Consider the following 22748-nt stretch of genomic DNA (forward strand, 5'->3'; position numbering starts at 1 on the left):
TCACCAGCTTGCGGTCAAAGTTCACCACCTTATCACTGATTCAGTCACAACTTGCTAAAGGTGCATTCATGTGCTCCTGGGACGGTCCCATTTCAGGAGTTGGGAAGACAACATAGATGTGTTTATATTTAAATGCTCTGTGTTTAAGCAACACATGTATAGCTGTTTCTGAAGCTTTATATTTGTGATTTTGTCCCAGATTTGTTGCTGCACCAGTACATTCCCTAAAACCACTAAATGATTGCTTTACGTGACTCTTTGTCTGGGTTAATTCTAATAAATAACTAATCTCCCTCTAAATGGACAGCAACTAACGGTTACAACCTGATACCATATTACAAATTACATGTGAGCATAAAAACATTATATGCTGTATGTGAATTATTAAAAAGCTTCTTGCCATCAACCCAACATTTACTAACGTCCGCCATGTTTCTGCGTATTATGACGTCTGGTCGGCATGACGTGTAACAAAAAGTTGTTGTTTCGACTTGAGGGGGCTCACCGGAATTTTCCTTGTCAGGAACAAATCTTTCCGATTATTGCGACAACAGGCAGAATCTGCGTGTTTCACTCTTTTCTCTCTTTGCCAACAGCCACAACATCTCTGCTAACAATGTTAGCGCAGATGTCCATCTCTTACAGTCTATGTCCGCCATAACAACAATGCTAACACAGTTAGATCTACCTGTATATATTATTACAGTCATACTCAGCAATGCTAACACAGTTAGCTTGTAGCTTTATCTTTCAGAGCCCTGGCTGTGTGTGTGTAGATATAAACCAATTAGGATTGGGGTTCGCCATTTAAGGAGGGTTGATGATTAAACACCAGGCGATCCAGATGATGACATAAGCTGAGTGTGTTTGGAGACTGGAGGACTTTAAGAGCCATCACAAGATAATACATACTTATAGTAAATTATGTCTTTTATATGATACGTTTCTTCATATAATGACTGTTTAGCATTTACATTTCAAGTGAAAATACAATGAACTGTATTGATCTCTCACTGGACACAGACGGTAGAAAAAAGAAAAGAGTCTTCCTGATGCCAACGCTGGACATATTTACATCTTTTTCAGTTGCACTCCAGCATATTCTTCACATCATCACTGCCTTTGAATAAATACAAAAAAAAATGACCAGTTAATTTATGATGACTGAATTCATATACATACGGTTTTCTGTTACCATCTCCAAATCTTCTAGACAGCAGATATTTATATATATTTTCTCTCTCTGTCTTGAATATCCTCTGACTATATCTTCTGTGTGAAGAATCTGCTAAAAGCTGTGGACCTCAAGCTTCAGTGGGTGAGACAGACACAGAGACACAGAGAGAGAGAGAGAGAGAGAGAGAGAGAAGGAGGAGAGAGAGAGAAGAGAGAGAGAGAGAGAGAGAGAGAAGAGAGAGATATAGATAGAGAGATAGAGAGAGAGAGATAGAGAGAGATAAGAAGAGAGAGAGAGAGAGAGAAGAGAGAGAGAGAGAGATATATATATCCATAGAGAATATCTTCTATACTATGATCTCTTCTCTTCTATATCTGCTATCTCTCTTTCTATCTTTTTTTTTTCTTTTTTGAGGGGGGAGGGGGGGGGGCATGTTATTGAGAATGGAGCCTTAATGGTCAGTCTGTCCCCACAGAGACTGGCTCAAATGTCAGGTCAGCTATGAAGTGACCTCCATCCCGCTCGGTGTGTGTGTGTGTGACCAAAGTTTAACCAATTTTACACAAACCTCATTTGAAACCTCATCCTTATGGAATCTACATGTTGCAGCGGTGGGTGGGGCTGTGACTCTCTACAGTGACATTTAGGGATCATAAACGATTATTTTCATTATCAATTAATCTGCCGAATAGTTTGTAGATTAATCGTTTGGTCAGAAAACATTGAAAAATGTCCGTATCAGTTTCTCAATAGTCCAAGGGGATATCTTTAAATGTTTGGATTTCTCAGTTTAAAACCTAAAGATATTCACTTTAATAGAATAGAAAAGCAGGAAAGGTTTATTATTGAGACGCCAAAATCAGCCTTTTCTGCCATTTTTGCAAGAAACCATTAATGGATCGATTAATCAAAAAACGTTTTGGATTATTTTTCTGTCGATCGACTAATCGTTGTAGTTACAGTAGAGCTGAAATGGTCATGGGTCTATAACTATATTCCGTTTTAATAATTCAAACAATGTGAAATAATAAGCGATGGCTGATGCAGCTGCAGTGTCCTGAGTTTACATCTTAATTCTCTGTTTGTCCTGATATTATTCACTCCTGCTACTAGAGAGAAAAAAATTGTAATAGAAATAAATAGAAGCTGATTAAGTCACATAAAATGTGCTGGAGCATTGTTAGAGATTCACCCTCCACAGAGGAACATCAAGCTCCTGTCGTCTCAGATAAACCCCCTCCCCTCCCTGCACCCCCGACTCTATTCTACTTAATTCTGAATCTACTGTTTCTACCATTTGCAGGTAAGGCGCTGACCTTCCTGCTGCTGCAGCCCCCCAGCCCCAAGCTGCCTCCGCACAGCACCATCCGCCGCACCGCCATCGATCTGATTGGTCGAGGCTTCACCGTGTGGGAGCCATATATGGACGTGTCAGCGGTGCTCATGGGGCTGCTGGAGCTCTGCGCTGACGCTGAGAAGCAGCTGGCCAAGTGAGTCCACAGCAGAGCGCACACAAACTCAAATGTTAAAGATTAATTTCAAAACAATATCTATTTTGAATTTTGAAACGGTACCTAAAAATACCTCAGAGGACCTGAGGAAATACAGATTTTATAGTTAGAAGGAAGCAAACAGTGGCCTCTTAATAAACGTGCAGGTCGTGCTATATGTTGAAATATTGTCATCAATTGCCACTAAAACAATCCTTATTCCACATGTAGATGTGAACGAGTTAAAGAAAAGGAGTTAAGACTTGACTTTAAACTAGCTTTGACGAGACTTAAGATAATTCTCAATTCACGTGGGGCTTCTCTTGAACTTGTATTAAAAAGACTTACGTCTTTACTTAGACTTGTCTTGACTGACTTTAACTTTGAAGGGTAAAAGTTAAAATTGTTGTTTTTTTAAATGCCCGAGTGCAGAGAGCTGAAAGATGGGACTCTGACTTAAATTACTTAAAAACAGCTCTGGATACATGCAAATAAAACCAAAGCTTACATAAAGATGTAAGTGATACAGAAAGCTATAAATACAGACTGCACATAAAGACACTGTGCTTCACAGCAGTCCTCAGTTTATGTTCAAGAACTGATCGGTTTATTCATTCTCTGTGTTCTTCTGTTTGAATGCTCAGTCTTCCCTCTCAGATTCCAGAGTACAGACAACAGCCTGCTTATGGATACAAATATACACACACACACACACACACACACACACACACACACACACACACACACACACACAGATAAACACTCAGGCATTATAGGGCCTACACACTGAGTTATGGAAGCCCGGCTGTAACCTGATTGCAGGACATTATAATGATGTAACGATGTCTGCGTTGCTCTGACATGCGAGTCCTCTGTCTCTTGCGAGTCCTCATGATCTTTTTCTAGTAAAACAAATGGTCAGAATTTGAGGCAATTTCCTGTTTCTCAGAGGTGAAACCCTTTTAAGATGTGTTCCGAACAAACACGCAGCAGATCTTCACCTTGTGTTACTCGCACGAATACGTCCACGGATGTGTTTTTTGGAGTATTTAGCATCTTTTGGCCACTAACAGCCAATGGGATACTCCTTCCTGAAACGAAAGTGGCTTACCTTCATAGATACCACATACCTTAGAAAAGTCTAGTTCTGCCATCAGCAATGACCGAAATAACGTCTATTGCTACATGCCCACAGACAGCCTTTCAACGCTGAAAGACTTTTGCGACACAGCGTCACCATGAAATTGTAGCTCTTTCTGTAATTGTCCTGTTATGTCTTAAAAAAAGCTAAGAGGATTATTTAATTTACCTAATTTAATGGACATCTATGTCGGAATGACAAAAAGCCATTACTTTAACAGAAATATGTTGTGTATTCCATATGTGAAAACAACGTCACATGTTTCCATCAGGCTTCCTGGAATTGTGGAATTTTTCTTAATTCATCCAAGAATCCTTTGGGCATTTCAGGGACTTAAACAATTTGGGAAATAAACTCATGTGCTCCATGACTGAATCTGGCAGCCCACATACTGAGAACCAGAAATACTGAACAGTTAGATGAACTGCTGATGGTCAAGAAATAGTTCTTAACCACAACTTATGTTTTTTACATTTCTGTTTGTGCACGTATTAAACAAACATGATACAACATGTTAATTAATAATCATTAGAGGTGTTGGTTGCTGGATTGTGTTAACTTTGGACAGAGCCAGACTGGTTTTACTCCTTCTTCCTGTCTTTATGCTAAGATTGGCTAACCCAGTGGTTCCCAAACGTTTTCTGTAGGGCCCCCCTTTTGTAGATAAGAATATTTTCGAGCCCCCCCCTGGGAGCCCTGTCACAAACTTGTCCATGTTATGCTAGCAGGGCTCAAGCCTTGCCGCGCCCCCCCTGCAATAGCTCTGTGCCCCCCCACTTTGTCCACATTCTGACTCCGTAGATTAGGATTCAAAATGTGGATAAAACATGTAGGTAAAAACATTCTGCTTCTCTATTTTCACGACGGAAATCAATAAACAAGGTCCCACATTTAAATAAGAAAATTGTGAAATTGATGAAAATGGCCTCTGAAATGTTAAAAACTTCTAAATTCCATCAGATTTACAGTGGACTGGAATAGTTGTTGGGCTTTTTTATGCCTTTAATGCAGATGAGATTGTGAAAGGGGGGGAGAGAGAAGGGGAATGACATGCAGCAAATGGCCACGGGCTGGATTCGAACCCCGGGCTGCTGTGGTAAGGACTCAGCCTTTGTATATGGGTCGCCCTCTCAACCAGGTGAGCTACCGGGGCGCCCGTGGACTGGAATTTAAAGGTCTCTTGCTGACCTGAATCTGGCTCTCATTTAATCAGAATGCGATGTGCTTGTTGTTCGCAAATATTGAGATAAATGTGTGTGTGTGGGTGGGAAATAGAGAATGTAGCTTGTATTTGACATGTAGGGATAAATACTCTTAACATTGTGTTTTTGAAAAATTGCATTTGTCATGCGGAGGTAAATCAATGTTTTGGTAATCTGTTTGTGTGTCGTGCAGAGATAAGTACATGTTGTTGTCACCATGGATGTTGACACAGAAACAACAATGGTCAGAACTAAAGATCTCTTCTCAGAAAGACATTTTGGTTGCTGTGTTTGGATCCATGAGTGTATGCTTTTTGGTCTTTTACTTAACTACATTCAAACCTGGCTTGAAATGCAGTGCATGGTGTTAGTATTAGACAATGACAGGTTTTACACAATAAAGTAAGAGACTGATATATATCAATCACTATTGAAAGTATGCAGGATGTTTGTGAGCTGTTTAATTAGTCAGTCATCTCACTGGTTTGTCAGTATCCCAGTCAGGCAATGAGTGACTCCGACATTAAGTCTATTTTTCATCCATCAAACAAGGCCAGAGCATGCTTCTCGCACTGGCTCTGCAAACATGGACATGCACATATGCGAACCTCTGCAATTACATTAAAAGAGGAAAACATTTACAGTTAAACAGGTAATTATTACATCTCTAATGATCTATCTAATTTTGCTGCAATACATTTTTTTACGTGATTAGGTTTGAACACATCATGATAACGTTATAATTTACTTTCGCCGAATACTACTTTTTACTGAATAGAGCCTGAACGCATGAGAATGTAATTCAATGGAGCCTCACTCTGTTAACGTTGTAGCTGTTAGCTCCCGTTCCCCTTCGTTTTTCTACAGTGCACTCACTACTCACTACAGTCTTGCAGAACAATGGCAATTCCAACAAGGACAAAAGTGACTTGTAATAATTGTTGCTGACAGTGTGCATACAGCTGCAGAGGAGATGGCGAGTGGGTTGGCACAGGGACCTTACTGAGCCCTTGAACCATTGACGGTCAAGTCAGCCATCGAACCAGTCAGTAAGAAAACCATACAGTTACTCTCTCAGAAATTCAGAAGGAACCAGCCAGTCAATAATATCCCAATTAGACCGACACAGTGATGAGGATCAAACCCGTGTCAGGGGTCTGTCTGAATGGGTCAACACACTTCAGTTGACCCTCCATCATGACCATTGATGGACGCAGGTTAGACCCTGCTGGGCTTTTGCAAAGTTCCATGTCTGTCCAGAATGGATATCTATTCAATTATAACTACTGTACTACTTTTAACTGACTCGTCAACAAGAGAGTGAGGGTGGGTTCACACTTTAAGGACCAGTTCCAAAAAGTCATATTGAGAAAATGTTGTTGTGCATGCTGTTACAGGGTTTATTATCTCCCTCCTCGTAAAACTCAGCAACATGTACCAGGCCCACCGTGGGTCTTGTGTTAAGGAGCCTATCAAGGGCATCATACCACACAAATGTGTCCTTAACATCTGAAGCGCTACTGCTTTTCTGCATATCTGCATGTTTCATACTTAGATGTACAGTACTATTGGCTCAGTTTTCTTAACTTTCACACAACGCTGCTCAACAGTTTACTGGAATCCATCTCCTTCATTTTCTTTTATCAATTTTTACCTCGTTGTTCTTACTCAGCTAAATCGACTAATTGAGAAATGTTCTCTTAAGCCCATATATTCAGGAAGTTTCTAAATTTGTCGTGATCCAGGTTTGTCCTCTGCCACTCGACATGTGGTATCAAACTCACAAATAGGCCACACACCAAAACAGGAAAAGAAAACCCTAACCCTTTTTTACCAATGAAATGACATATAAAATAGATTCCTGTGATTCGATTTGATGATCACACCAGAAATGAATGTCTCCAGGGTTAATTTAACAGCGGTCCGAGACCACCCCTTCGAGGCAGACTAGAAAGCGGTTGTTTGGTCCGCACCAGAGTTCGAATCCGGTGTTCACACCAACCCAGAAGAACTGCATGCAAGGGGGTAAGCGCTCCAGTGTTTGGTTCAAATGGACTAAACAAGGCTGGTGTGAAAATGCCCTGAGAGAAAAAAGAGGAAGAAAAAAACGAGCGAGGGAAAGGAAGAGATAGAAATGGAAAGTGTGCATGAGTGGGCAATCAATAGAAAGGGAGTGTGCATACGGACAAGAGAAGGACTCATGTTAACTTATCTGGTAATAATTAGATGTGATTCAGTGTATTTATCAGGTTTATCAGTGTGTAGCGTACAAGTGTATCAAACAACACTTCAGACTGGAGTCTCTGCTGGAAAGGTGGCAGTTGCCTCAAATGAATTGGTGGAATAGACCCACATCATACTGTATGTGTGTCTGCTGTCTGAAAGGTGTATAAATGAGCACACCAGCCACTAAGCCTTTTCTGAAAGCAGTTTGTAAGTCTGCCAGTTACTACACCATCCAGTTAGCCCGTCAACTCGTTGAGCAAAGCAGTCAGTCAAATACACAGTCTTGGTTTCTTGCAGCAGTGACTCTCATCATGTGATCCAGGTTATTCCTCCTCCCTCACATACAAAAATCAATACTTCCAATCTACACTGTGTGTATGTGTGTGACTCTGTATTGACTGGATAATGTCAGCGTGATACTGGCTGTGAATGCAGTCATGTTGCCAGGTTCTCACAAACTGAACCTTGCATGTGTGTGTTTCTTGTCAGCTCTACAATTCAGTGGTTGAACAATTTCAATCTGATCTCATAATCCAGTTCACTTTAGTTTGACACAGTTTTAGTTTTTATTTTCTGGGAAATTCTTATTTTTGTATGTGTGTGTGTGTGTATGTTCTTTTACGACTGTAATAATAATCCAGATTATTTCATTACATGTTCTAAACGTTGGTTATTAACCTCAGTGGTTCTCAGTACAATTAGCTCCCTGCACTCTTGCTGCCTTATATCAACATTGTGACTGTTTCCAATTACAGCCACCCCTCTAAATGAAATTAAACATTTCAATATTGCTGATATATTGCCAATATATTACCAGTATTAATTACAGGAGCTGTAGCTGTGATCTGTCATCAGAGAAGATGAATTGCGCAGCTCGGCCATCCGTCCACACATCACTCCCTCCCTCTCCCTCCAGCGTGCCCTCTCTCTCTCTCTCTCTCTCTCTTTCTCTCTGTCACACACGCACACGCACACACACACACACGCACTCACTCAGAGGGGTTTGTGGCCAGCTGTTAGGGTGTGTGTCTAATTCCTGTTGCATTGTGGGAGTCCATTATGCTGTTGTCGGGTGAATGGCTCCCATTGAATCGGCCTTGACATTATAAGCTGCCCGCTAATCTCTTCACTCCATATATTAGTAAAGCTCGATCTCTGTGCCGCTTCTGTCAGTTTGATCTCGTTTTCTTCCCCTCTCTATAAAAACTATTTAAATGTCTCTCTCCCTCTTTTGATCATTTTAAAATCTCTCTTTAAAGGATAAGGCTCATGATATTCTATGTGCTTCGTATTGTCAACAAATCCCATGAAAAGACCAAAACCAACAATGAATGTATCTACTAATGTACTAAAAGTATTGTGTGTGTATCAAAGCCTGATTCATCTTCTTCCTCTGTGCACTGGAGCTCCATTGTTGTCTAAGAACTATTAAAAACACATCAGTGAGCCACACTGGCTGACATGTTCCTTCATCACCATGAACACACACACACTGTAGTTAATTTTGACTCAACCTCACACACCTAGCCCGACATCGCCGGAACCTCTCAGTTAATTTTCGGTCTCTAAGGGGCGTTATGAACATGTGATGTATCGCTGAGCGACCAGTGACCATTTCCGATCACAGCACATTAGGGCGGTAAAATAATTGGTATATTCAACTACTGAACACATCATGGTCACTAGAACTTGAATGCACTTTAATACAATTTAATAGCACTTTTTAATTTTTTTAATATATTTATCGGAATTAAATTTGATTCATTGATATGTCTGTGTTCAGATTTTCAAAATGTGCTTCCAGATGTCACTGTTTTGGATAGGTAATGATTGTGGCTCTCTCTCCCTCTCTCTCTCTCGCCCTCTCTCGCCCTCTCTCTCTCACCCCCCCCCCCCCACACACAGTATTACCATGGGTCTGCCCCTCAACCCGCCGGCAGATTCCGCTCGATCTTCCCGCCATGCCCTCTCTCTTATCGCTACTGCTCGCCCACCGGCCTTCATCACCACCATTGCAAGAGAGGTGAGACTGAACTGCTCAAATAGTCTTCACAAACATCCACGCTTTAAGAAGTCACCAGCCACCACACATCTTTACATCTGAGATTTTAGGACCGATTTGCCACTTTAAGAATTTTGTTAAACGAAACAACAGTTTTGTTAAATTAAAACAAGAGTTTTGTAGAAAAACAGTTCCATATTACTCAGAGTAAGGTATTGAAAATGTATTGTTTTGGTAGTGGTATGTACCAAAACTCAGATATCATATTGGTGGCCGTATTGAAAAAATTCAAACAATAATATTTGTTAAATCATGCACGTACACAATCTGAAACCATGCACATCTAATCGGAAACTAAATGACAAATCTAACGTTCTTAAATGCAGTGTGTTTCTCTTTGTGTCATGTCTTTCATATGCTCTTCCTCCAGTTATAACAGATCAAATTCAAATCAAATCAAATTTATTTGTATAGCCCAATATCACAAATTATACATTTGTCTCAGTGTGCTTTACAGACTGTACAGGTTACGACATCCTCTGTCCTTAGACCCTCGCATCGCACAAGGAAAAACTTCCTAAAAGAAACCCCAAAATTAAAGGGGGAAAAATGGAAGAAACCTCAGGGAGAGCAACTGAGGAGGGATCCCTCTCCCAGAACGGACAGACGTGTAATAGATGTCGTGTGTACAGGATAAACAACATAGTACAAATACAACATTTGACAGAAATTATGTTGTGTTGGAAAAAAAAAATAGAAAGTATGGATGAATCCAGGAAAATGTCAATAAGGCTTCCCGGTGTCCAGCAGGACCAGGTCAGCAGGCGCTGTCACGATTCATGATCCTGACGTAAACTTTATCAGTGGCAACCTGCCACATGAGAGACAGACACTCCGGGGATGATACCCCGGATGGTGAGTTAGTAACATGCATTTACATAAATGCATACAGATAGAAAGGGAGAAGAAGAGATGGAGGGGAGGAGAGAGGAAGAGAAGGAAGAGAGCAGGGAGGTGTCCCCCGGCAGTCTAAGCCTATAGCAGCATAACTAGGGGCTGATCCAGGGCAAACCTGAGCCAGCCCTAACTATAAGCTTTATCAAAAAGGAAAGTCTTTAGCCTACTCTTAAATGTGGAGAGTGTGTCTGCCTCCCGAACACAAACTGGAAGCTGGTTCCACTGGAGAGGAGCTTGATAGCTGAAGGCTCTGGCTCCCATTGTACTTTTAGAGACTCTACGAACCACAAGTAACCCTGCAGTCTGGGAGCGTAATGCTGCAGATGTGTACATGTCTTTTTGTTTTCCAGGTTCATCGCTACAACGCAGCTCAGGCGAACTCTCAGTCGCAGCAGAACGTTCACACCACCACTCTGGCCAGAGCCAAGACTGAGATACTGCGAGTGATTGACATCCTGATCGAGAAAATGCCTGGAGACGTTGTGGACCTGCTGGTCGAGGTAAACGTTATTACATATCACATGTTATATTACTAATTATGAAGAGGGCATTCTCCACAATCCCAGTAAATACGAGCCAATTGCATATTTTGCTTTTAGAAAACGGTTACGAACATCTCTGAAAAATGTAATTGTATCTATGGAAATTGAAAAAAACATTTTTCAGAGATGTTTATTTATAAAATAAAAAAGCAAACACAACCATTATGGAAATCATCACCTCCTACTATTCCTTGTCTCCTCCTCCCCTCATGTCTCCCACATGTCATATTTTCCCCTCCACCTCCTCTTCTTCAGGTGATGGATATCATCATGTATTGTATTGAAGGGTCTCTGGTGAAGAAGAAAGGACTGCAGGAGTGTTTCCCTGCTATTTGCAAGTAAGTGTGTATGTGTAAGGGTGTGCTCACAAGCCCCTTATGTTTCTTTATAAGGTCAGTGGGGGGAGGGGGGTGCATTGGTGAGGAGGTATGGAAAGTTGAACCCTTGGTGTCAAAGGTATAGATATACACCTTTAGATGTCATCTAAGGACTGTGTTGAGAGAAATAAACTGCGGATTTGTCTCCCATGATTCCATTCCCAGCAGCACTACTATAACTTACATATGTGTTCTGATATGTATGTGTATCGCTAAGCAAAAAACTTGAACTGTTTATGGGTGGAAAAACAATGTGGCATAAACTGTAGTTTAACAAAACCAATGCGACATTTTCAAGAAACTACGCATGCCAATGCTTGACTGAACCTAATTCCAAGCTACGCATTTTTCAAAGGGAAGCTTATGCTTTTTGAGGCCCCAACTGGCTGGTAGAGAGAAGCAGCAGAAAAAGGCAGACCCCTTTTCTTTTCTGCCCACAAAAACGATCACTCTTTACATGGCGAGCGCCAGCGGGAACAAGTTGGTCTGGACAGGGGAACGCCAGCCAAAAACATCGCCTTGTGCGAAGTAATCACTGACTATGTTGAAAGCAGCATGTGGATAAGTGAATTTAGGCCTCCTGGTTTGATGCCGGCTCTGGCTGCTTGCTGCCCTTAAAAGTGATCACTTGAACATAACCAATGTGATATTTTCAAGAAACTAGACATGTCAGCGTTTGATTGAATCTAATTCCAAGGCATTTGCCTAATTCAGCGTCACAAGTGAAGCTCTGACCCTCTAGGCCACCAGCTTTGACATCCCCTACTGGTTGTCTTAACTTGTTTTGTTTCTTGTTGGTTTGTTTACTAAATTTGTCAATTTTTCCATGTGGAATTGTGTCAGTTTATCTCTATGCTATCATATTTTGTATTACCACTGAGCAGATAAACTGTAGAACATTTGTTTCTGGTGGTTTAGTTGTACGGGAACGAATGGTCCTTCATTCTTTGCTAAATTTCTAAATGATGTCCAGTTCAATGTTTATGTATTAACGTGGGTGTGTGGTCCACTTATTCAGGTTCTACATGGTTGGTTACTGTGACCGTAGTCACCGCATCGCTGTTGGAGCTCGCCAGGGTTCAGTGGCCCTCTACGATGTTCGCACTGGAAAATGCCAGGTACATTTAAAACTTTGCACTGCTCATCTTAATAGCTCTGTTTGATTTGCAACAGGAAGGGAAAGCTCAAGCAGCTGATTAGTTTTTGATTGACACCAAAGTCAAGCTTTTGCCTGCTTGCCAGTTTTATCCATCCATCCATTATCACGCATCCATCCATCATTATCCACCCACCCATTTTACCTTCAGTCTTTCATACATTCACCTTTGTCCATCCATTCATTCAATGCTCCATCCATCCATTTATCCATCCATCTATCCATTCAATCAATCAATGCTCCATCCATCCATCCATTCAATCAATCAATGCTCCATCCATCCATTCATCCATCCATTCATCCATCCATTCATCCATCCATTCGATCAATCAATGCTCCATCCATCCATCCATCCATCCATTCAATAAATCAATGCTCCATCCATCCCTTCAATCAATCAATGAACTGATAATTTACTGTATTAATGCATTAATTAATTTCTCCATATCATCCATCATCCTGTCTTTTTTCATTGTTTGCATTAATCATCATAATTCTGTCCAACTCGCCTTTAATCTGTCCAATTATTTCTTACCTATCTTTAAATATTTCTGTCCATCCATGAAGATGAAATATTTCCTCTAACTACAGCAGTAACAATGGGTGTAAATAAAGGGAAATGAGGAAAAAAGAAAGAGGGAAGCAACTGAGGAGTTGTTGTTTTTTTTCTCAGTAATTGATGAATGATGAAGCAATGACTCTCTTAATCACACTTTTGTCTTTGCACACATCTATGTTTGATTGCGCATGAGATTGTGTAGTGTATGTGTTTGTGTGTGCTACTTGTCTTTTGTGTTTCTGTGTGTGTGTTGGTAATTTGTTATGTATTGATTTGCAGTAACCTGAGCAGTCTAGTCTGGTGGAGGGGGTCATTTATATCTGATAACAGCACTGGCCCCTGTTCACCCAACATTTAGTTTGATTGTGTGTGTGTGTGGGTGTGTGGGTGTTAATGTTTGTGTGTACAGTGTAAAGACAGGACACACTTTTCCTTAGTGTTATTTGCAGTAATTAACATTTAATAGATTTGGCTTTGCGGGAACGGTGTGTGTGTGTGCGCACATGTGACAGTGCGTGTGCTGGAACCATTTCAAGCATTTCATTTAAAATGTAAGATAACAATATCGTCTTCATTATTAGGGCTTGGTATCTTTTAAGTTTTATTAGTTCTGATAATACCTACAAGATCATCATGTTTCCATTTCTTGCCTAATCAGTTCAGCAAGAAAGAAACCAGCAGATTTTGAGATCATAAGTTTTAGTCATAAGTAAAGACCAGGCAATAGGTAACTATCAACAACAGTGAGTTGCTATGCCTCATATCCAGACTGTAATGTTGTCTATTTCTCTTCCTTTCTGCTCGGAGCTGTAATTAAATCCGTGCAGTTACGCCACTACAAACCTAGTAAAGCTAGTTGCATGGTTTTAGCGATGGCAACGTTGGTTGGTTTGGTCCAGACTGGAATATCTGGATTATAATCAGGTGGATTGCCATGACCTTTTTTTTTTTACAGAAATTCATGGTCTCCAGGAAATAAATCCTACAAACTTTCTCTAATTTATTTCTCTTGCTTTTCAACTTTGGTCAATGACATCATCAACTCCTCGGTTCACATAGGTCCACAGTTAAGGCCCGGCACTGGTCTGCGCCTTCTGTGTCTGCAGATCAGTTTTAAATATTCGGGAGGAATGTGAGACAAATTGCTGTGATCACATGTAGAGTTGCTAGAGAGGGACTTTTACTGCACTTTAGGCAAACATCAACACACGTTGCCAATGCAAATGACACCTTCCAGTTTCTGTTGTATGGGAAAACACTGAAGCTGATTTATCCGTCACATTGTACTTGTACTGACGTAACGATGAGCTCAAATCAAGGCACAGTATGTAAACCATGTCTCTTAACTAAACTTATTATAGAAGCGCTTCAAACCAAAACCCGTTGTTGACACCCAATGCTTTTAAAAAAAGACAGTATAATAATGTTTTTATCAGTGATACTTAATCCAAAATCTACTTAACATTCCCCCGCTGTAGACTTGAAAGGTTGTGGTGCCATCCTTCACAGAGGGCAGCAGCTGTCAGCAGCTCTCTGCTTCAAGACAGTTGAAAATAATTCCAATAGAAACCAGTTTTCAACGTGGGAATAAAGTTGCAACACATCCATAGAAACTTGTCAAACCACTTCGGAAACCTTTGGATAAATACAAATGTACAAATCTGTTTAAAACAATCTGCTCCCTATGTAAACACTCAGTATCATTTATCGTCCAATGTCCACCTAAATTAATTAAGAGAGAGAAGGAGAAAAGCAAGAGATGGTCTTGAAGAGGGAAGATGGGTTAAAAGAGGGGATCGAGGAGTGGAGGAAGGGAGAAGAAGGATAAGGAGAGGAGAGGCTGAGTTTTTGTTCATAATCTGTGTGTGAGTGTGTGTGTGTGTTTGTGTGTCCAACTGTAGCTAGCTAGTCCCTGCCTGACCATCTGCCACAGCTTTGATCAGCCTCCGTGAACAGCCCTTTGTCAGCTGCATTACTCTGCGTGTGTGTGTGTGTGTGTGTGTCCAGCTGCTTGCTCTGCTTCTTTAACAGACTCTACTGAGTCTACTAATTGAACACAAAGAAACAATCTGACTGGTCTTTCTCTCTGTCTGCATCTGTTTCTTTCTGTAATCACTGACACCAGAGAAACCGCTCTGTAACGAGAGGTGTAGCTCTGCCTCAGAGTGAACAAGTGAACAGCCCATCGGAAGCCAAACAGTGCAGCTAGCCTTAAACTGAAGAATCACATATGCTTTAAGATTTATACTGGACTTATTTGTCACTCAAAGAAGAAACCGGAAGAACTAAGACTGCAGATGTACAGGCCGTTTTTATGGTGCATACATTAACACAAAGCACAGCACTTAGCTTCCAGGTGGTCATGTTGTTGTGAACATATCCGAGTATTGGAATGATCCGATGAGATGAAGATGGAAAATGAAAAGAGCCCCTACTGTATGTTTGCCATTTTGACTTCAGTTATTTGCTTATTTTCCTCACGTATGTTTCTCTTCTTGTGCACTGATTCGCTTAGCTGAACAGCCAATCAGTGATTTGTCTCACCGACGGGCTGCTCTCAGTATTTCGAATTGGCCGAAAAGCCGCCGATAAAGGCCAACAGTGCAGGACACACTGCAGAAACTAGGCTGACCGACGGCTGATCGGACACGTCGCGAAGCAGCAAAACGGCAATAAAAGCTTTGAATGTCAGCAGTCATTTTTTATAGTGTCATCACCATAAAAAGTCTTTAATATATATATATATATATAACTTGTGAGTTTTGTCAACATAAATACTTTTATTTAATATTTAATACTGCCGTTAGACCGCCTTCCTATGTGTGCGGCAACCAGGAGAGCAAACCGCCAAGAGGAAACAATCCTACACAGTCACCACTGGAATCTAATTCTACAAATACATGCTACTAATAATATTAGTGTAGCCTAATCATTATCTGCAACTGTGCAGAAATACCTAGTGAATAAGCCTCCAACAATGCATAAAGAAAAGCTGCATAGCTTCAAACCCGAACATATGCACTAAAGTTTGAAAATGCAAATTCACTAATGGGAAGAAATACATTTGATACAGTAATTAATTTATTATATGTAATATAAATATAAAATATGTGTGTCTATCCAGGTGACAATTGGAACTTGCATCCTGTTTGCACTTAGCTTGGTCTTTAGCTTGGTTGGCATCCCCCTTTGTGTTATTGTACCGGGGTCCTGGCACAGCCTTCAAGGAGTATCAGGCTATTGTTGAAGAGTGACTAAGCAGGTGGTGTATTACATGTGAGCTTGGGTTGGCCCAAAGTATTTGAATAAACATAGTAAGTTTTTTGAGTTTTAGACCAAAATGCCTTCATTATAGCACTCCTTTATGGTGGGTACAGATACTCAAGCACAATTATCCAACTCTGTGAAAACATCCTTCTATTGGTCAACATCATCTTCACGCTAAGAGAAGGCACGGTTTAAGAGCTGTCAGACTTAGTCACAAGGGATGGAAATAAGACGGGATGAGCCCTCTGTATGACAAACACACGCACACACACAAACACACGCACACACACACAAGCATTTGAGTCCCCTAGGCGTCAGGTGTATTGAAGTACAGAGTGCTGTAAATGGTTTCAGTGTGCTTCAATGCTCTCTGATAGGCTGATTGATTTGGTAGGCAGTGCACCGTGACACTGGAACACACACACACACACACACAAACACACACACCCACTTCCTGATCAAAATATATATGAAATCATCAATATTTGATGCACATTAAACAGTTCTACTCTGCAACCTGTTTCTCTCTCTCTCTACACATACATGTTTTTTTCTGTGATCTAATATTTCATGCTAAGTAGAGGCATTGTATGGAGCAGGTTTTTTTATAATAATTACAAACATTTTATCTCACAGTTCATGCTGTAACATTTCTAGTTTCCATTTCCATCTCAATTTGTAGAAATTTAAAGTGTGTGTGTGTGTGTGTGTGTGTGTGTGTGTGTGTGTGTGTGTGTGTGTGTGTGTGTGTGTGTGTGTGTGTGTGTGTGTGTGTGTGTGTGTGGGGCCAGAGTTTAAGGCTAATCCTATTTAAATCTAACTGAAATGAAGTTGTATTGTTTTTGTTTGCTATAGTACAGTATATTCTGTATATCTTCTCTGTAAATCACTTGTTCTCCTTTGAAAAATAATCTGAAACCAATGTATGTTTTATAGTTTTTATTTTCACGATTGTTACACCTAATTTTTCAATAATTTGACAGAATACTATTCCGGTATTTGTCTGTGTAGATTGAGACCCTATTTTTTTTACAGCCAATCACATAAAGCAGTGACCTCACGTCCTGTCCTGCACCTTAGCTTGTTGAACGAGCTACCAAACTCCCTTACTAGTAATTAAAGATACAAAACAAAACAAAAAATGGAGGTTTGTGGCATATTTAATTCTTGTTAATTCAATTTAAAAACATTGTAAAAATTGTTTGGTTTGAACTGATAAATATTTGCTGTCAAACTGTGTCCACTCTGTTGGCCTTTGATCATTTTGCCTTTAACAAGCGTACTGATGGTAAATGTGATTTGGGATCTCGCCAAAGACTGACAGAGGGGAAGGATGGGAAGAAAGTGGAAAGGGGGCATCGTAAGGAGGTGAGGAAGGAAAGACAGAGAAGGGATGAAAGCTTGAAGAAATCATAATAATTCAGCTTTTTCCTCAGCCAACACTGCTGGAATCTAATAGGATTTCTTCTAAAAAGAGGAGGGAGAGAACAAATTAAAAAGATGAGATTTTCATTTCATCGCGTTATTATATTTTTTTGCTTTAATCTCCACAGACGGGTTATTATTTCATGGTCTGAAAGCCTGAGGCGATGCATCTTAATCTCATCTGGAGGTGAGAGTTTGTAATCCCAGTTGCAGGCAGAGGCAGGGTGGGGTTTTCTGTGAGGGAGTTTATTGCGTTACACATCCTGCATCTGGTGGGACAGTTTATTGCGTTACATACGGCGCAGCGTCCCTTTATTTTGTCCCCTGAGTTCTGGAGGCGAATGGCAGCATCTGTTGGACCAGAAGCTGCCCCTCATCTGATGGAATTATCTCGTCCAAACCCAACACTTGCTGTAAAGGACAATGTGGGAGGTGCAGCTGCAAAACAAGTTTTTCTGAGATGAAATTTCAACAAGGACCAAAATTAGTTCTTCATCTCGTCTTCATCACAAAACAGAATTCATGTAAGCCTCGGTTTGAACCTCGAGCTGCTGCAGTTTGGATTCATGAGTAAGAGGAATCATGTGGATAGATCAAGTTTTGCTCTCACTTTAGCCACCATGGGTGATGGGGAGTTGATTGAGATAGGTTTGAGGCTTTCTTTTCTTTTTTTTATAAAACACTTTGATACTGTAAAGTGGCTATTTGTTCCAGTCTGTTTTTCTTCTGAGAAAGGTTCTATAAAACCTCAATAACACTGTGTTACATTTCATAAACTGATGAAACTGTGGTACAATTTTGGGCCATATGAGCAGCACACACACACACACACACACACACACACACACACACACACACACACACACACACACACACACACACACACACACACGTAAACCCACATTTTATTGCATAGTGCCTGTCAATAAAGAACCACCAACACTAAAGCACGGCATGAGGACCCTGGAACATTGTAACATTCAGAGACATAGTCCAGACAAGTTATATTCCCTTTAAGGGAAAGCAGAGGTGTTCAGTTTGCATTCAGCAAAATGAATAACGCAGGAAAAGTTCAGATTGCTTCGACTGCCAACTGTACCTCCACATTTCCCATCAGGCCTTTCAGTCACCTCCAAAATACACAAGTTGTTGTGTTCAATCCTTCTGATCTCCTGTTTTTTCTTCATGCTTCATTATTTCTTCATTGTATTGCTCACAGTAACACCTTCCTCCCACACACACTGAACTGAACATTTACACACTGAAGCTCTTTGGCTTGGTTTTATCTAAAGGCAAGCACTTTAGATGTGATTACATAATTAATAAACAGTATGTCCTATAGTTTTAGCACCATTACTGCATACTAATGTACTATGTATTTAAAGTTCTTGCTCTTCTATTTGGTTATTTCCTTTATTTCCTGTTTCTTTTGGTAGAAGTATTTCCAATGAAATCTGTTTTATTTATTATTTTTCTTCTGATGTTTACATCACATCAGTCTTTGCCAGCAGGGAACAATGTTTTGAACCAGATTTCTATTACAAACAGTCATTTGAAAGAAATGACTTCACCAAATGATTAACTTTGCCTGTAAAATTCTGAAGAACCAGTCTGCATGGAGTTCTTTAAAAAAACAAGTGTAATGAATCTGTTTCACTTTCTCTCTCTCTTTAGAACATCCACGGTCATAAAGGTCCGATCACAGCGGTGTCGTTCGCCCCTGATGGCCGTTACCTGGCAACGTACTCCAACGTTGACAGCCACATCTCCTTCTGGCAGGTAAATCACACACACACACACACACACACACACACACACACACACACAGGTCTTAAAGGGCTTATAAGGTTTAGTGTTTAGGCCCTATAATATTTAGCCATCATGGGTGATATTTGTCCTCCTTATTAAAAGCTGTTGAAGCTTTGGGTTTTTTGGATTGGTCTTATTGGTCTCTCCATTCCTGCTCCTTGTTTTGAAGTTGGTCTGAAATTAAACTCCAGCAGCTTTTTCAGGGTCCTTGTTTCTCCAAGCATTAGATTCATGTCTGCTGACGGAGGAAAACATCTGTTCACACTTAAGGACTAACTAAGTCCTTGTTCTGTATTTCTAATTGTGTTTCAAACATGTAAGAGTTGCAATGACAATATAGCCACGAAAGAAAAATCAGAGCAGGACAGAAACAGCATGATTTTAAATCGGTTAAACTTTAAACTCTCCTCTCCAGCTCTGGGATTTAGTTTTTTTTGTTTCACAAAATCTGATTAGAATTTTTTTAGATGGTTTCTACAACAGAAAAGTCTGTTTATTTGTTACAGCTGAACCAAAGTAAAGAAATCTAGCATGACATTTTAATGTATTATCAGTAACTTCTGTTGTGTGTGTATTCAGCAGCTGTGTAGTACTTACACCAGTACAAATATATTTCTAGTGAGACTTAATCTGACTTCCATTTTGCTCCCATGAATCATAAAATGAGAGGTGACATTTGTTTTAATTCAAATTAAATTCTTTTTTATTTCATTCAATCTTTTAGACAGTGCTGAGAGACTATTAAGCTGTTTCTGTGGGAAAAATAACATTTGCAATAATGTGAGGTGACAATGTATGGACATTTACATTTAGTAAATTAGACTATTAGTAATTTCCTGATTTATTTATACATTTTTCGTTGATTTGTATCTTTTGTTTATCATATGCCATACACACAAAACATTTAGAAATGATTGCAAAAAAAGTTCCAGTACACAAAAGAAATATGAACAACATCTAAATAAACAGCATAAAGTCAGTAGACCTAATCACACGTAAAAGATAAACACATACACACAGACAGACACACACTTCTTATCTTCTTCCCAGAACTGTTATTTGAATGAAAGGTCTTTACGACCTCTGACACGACTGTCTGCAGACACAGACACACACTAATGGCATTACTGTAAGCATAAACCACTGCGAGCGCGCCGGCAAGACGGCTGCTGTGGTAATGAGCTGGCCGACGCTTGTGTGTGTGTGTGTGTGTGTGTGTGTGTGTGTGTGTGTGTGTGTGTGTGTGTGTGTGTGTGTGTGTGTGTGTGTGTGTGTGTGTGTGTGTGTGTGTGTGTGTGTGTGTGTGTGTGGCGGTGTCGTCTCAGGAAACGATAGAGTTTCTACTCGCTCTGTTTTTCCTACACACACAGAGTCTCGCTGTGTGCCTTCTTCACAGGACGCATGGACAGTAGCTTCATGGGTTAAACTCAATGTTTCCTCAGAGGGTTCAGCAGTTCCATCACTAACTTCTTAGCAAAAAGTTAAATAACTTTTTTTCACAACATGTATTGAGAGTACAGTTTGTTTAGAATCTAACAACACAATAGAGAAGGTGAAGCAGGTGAAAACTTTGAATTTTTGAATGTTCTCCTCAGATGAACACCAGTCTGCTCGGCAGCATTGGGATGTTGAACTCTGCCCCTCAGCTCCGCTGTATTAAGACCTACCAGGTTCCTCCCGTGCAGCCGGCGTCCCCGGGCTCCCAGAATCACCTGAAGCTTGCTCGCCTCATCTGGACCTCCAACCGAAACGTCATCATTATGGCCCACGACGGCAAGGAGCACCGCTTCATGGTCTAAACCAGATCTGTATCTCCAGCTGAGCCCTTGTTGTCGTCTCTTTTAGGCTTTTTGCTCCCAGGTAGAGTCTGAAATGTTGCAGCAAGGATTCACTCAGTTGCCACTTTAGTTTTAGCTTCAAATATGTATCCTGAGCGGCTGAGTCCAACAATTGATAGTCTAAAACATAAGTGAGGCTCGGAAGGTTTTTATTGAGATTCATTCAGAGGTTTGTTTTACATTTAACGTAAAGATTCTGAAGGTATCAAAATGCATCTGGGCCGTAAAAGTAAAAACCCAGCTCAGGGTCCAGGTTTGGACTGGATGAATATTTTTGTTTTTATTTCAGATAGTGATCATAGTGAGGAAACTTGCTTTGTAATTTATTTAAAAGCCGTTATAGAAAGTCTTGTTTATATTGTGATTTGCATTGATGTATTTTTAAGTTGTTAACACCTTCTTGTCATTCCTATTTATTTGCTGTGTTTGCTGAATGCCAGCCTTTGACTCACCACCACTTGGCTTCCCACCTACGTTTTACTTTATTTGAGTGCTAAATATGTCCTATTAATACATTTGCAAGTTTGTGTGGATTTACTATGCAGAACAAGGATTTAACATAGGGACTCAAAAGGAATCAACCTTCACTCAATTTTCTGTTCTTTATATTAAAGTTTGTTTGGAAGTCAAAACAAGAACCAACCCAGGATGTATTTCTTTAGTTGTCAATGCTGGATTTATTTATTTCTATTAGATGGTTGAAAATATTTCAAAGAAATTCTCCACTGCTCTGTTGAAGGCTTTTAAAATCCGTAGGACATGTACTGTACATACTTTACACATTTCAGACTGCATCTGCGAGATCTTTGGTGTTCGCTTTTACTTTTGTGACACATTCGATGCTTTCCATCCTCTGTGAGCGTCATGCAGACGTGTGTGTATGTGTTTGACAAAATAAAAGTGTATTTTTCACAACACATTCTCACTTCAGACTTCTCGTCCTGAAAGCACGATCACAGGCGCAGCATTACTCACTGTGGAACAAAAAGCATAAGATTATTTTGGTCACATTTTAAGGGGATTGGTCTGGGGTACAGGCCCTCCTTACTCAGTTTAGTACCTGGTACTATTTGGTCCAAAAGGGGCAACATATATTTTGATAATGTCATCCAAGTTGGTCAAATACTTTCTTTGCTTGATATCCCTTTGCGTTGAGTCTGAACACAACATCGTCTTTCTTCAGCCTCTTAGAGTCAGTTTTGTCTGTCAACTGGTTCTTCTTCAGGTTGTTGTATTCAGTATCAGACAGCTTCTGTATTTCCCTATGTTTTCATGTTTGTCTCAGTTCCAGAGGGAACCTTTTCTTCCCCCCCCCCCCCCCCAATGTTTGTGGGTTATGTCATTCTCTGGAGTGTCCCTTTCAACATATAAAAACTATTATGGAGGTTCATATGTTTTAAGGAAAACAGCAGCTTCCTCCCTTCCTGCCTTGTTTTACCCCACACATGTATTTTTGGGCGGGTTGGTGTTTTTTTTTGCAGATGACAACGCTCTATATTTGACAGTTTGATGTGAAGAATCGTCTTTTGCAGCTTTCCTCTTCCATTTCTGCTGCTCCCAATGTGTACATATACAGTATA

General features: G+C 40.3%; 1 protein-coding gene across 3 annotated transcripts in view; it reads left to right on the forward strand.

Moving 5' to 3' along the window:
• Positions 1-22077, forward strand: part of wdr7 (WD repeat domain 7) — a 109756-nt gene extending 87679 nt beyond the window's left edge. For all 3 annotated transcript variants that reach the window (XM_029444250.1, XM_029444249.1, XM_029444251.1), the window contains exons 24-30: positions 2481-2667; positions 9142-9259; positions 10546-10695; positions 10993-11075; positions 12133-12232; positions 19196-19300; positions 20926-22077. In XM_029444250.1, coding sequence (XP_029300110.1) covers positions 2481-2667; positions 9142-9259; positions 10546-10695; positions 10993-11075; positions 12133-12232; positions 19196-19300; positions 20926-21129 — 947 coding nt within the window. In that variant the 3' untranslated portion in view covers positions 21130-22077. The remainder of the gene's footprint in view (positions 1-2480; positions 2668-9141; positions 9260-10545; positions 10696-10992; positions 11076-12132; positions 12233-19195; positions 19301-20925) is intronic.
• Positions 22078-22748: the final 671 nt, after the last annotated feature.

Source organism: Cottoperca gobio, chromosome 12, assembly GCF_900634415.1.
Source record: "Cottoperca gobio chromosome 12, fCotGob3.1, whole genome shotgun sequence".
NCBI classification, from domain to species: Eukaryota; Metazoa; Chordata; class Actinopteri; order Perciformes; family Bovichtidae; genus Cottoperca; species Cottoperca gobio.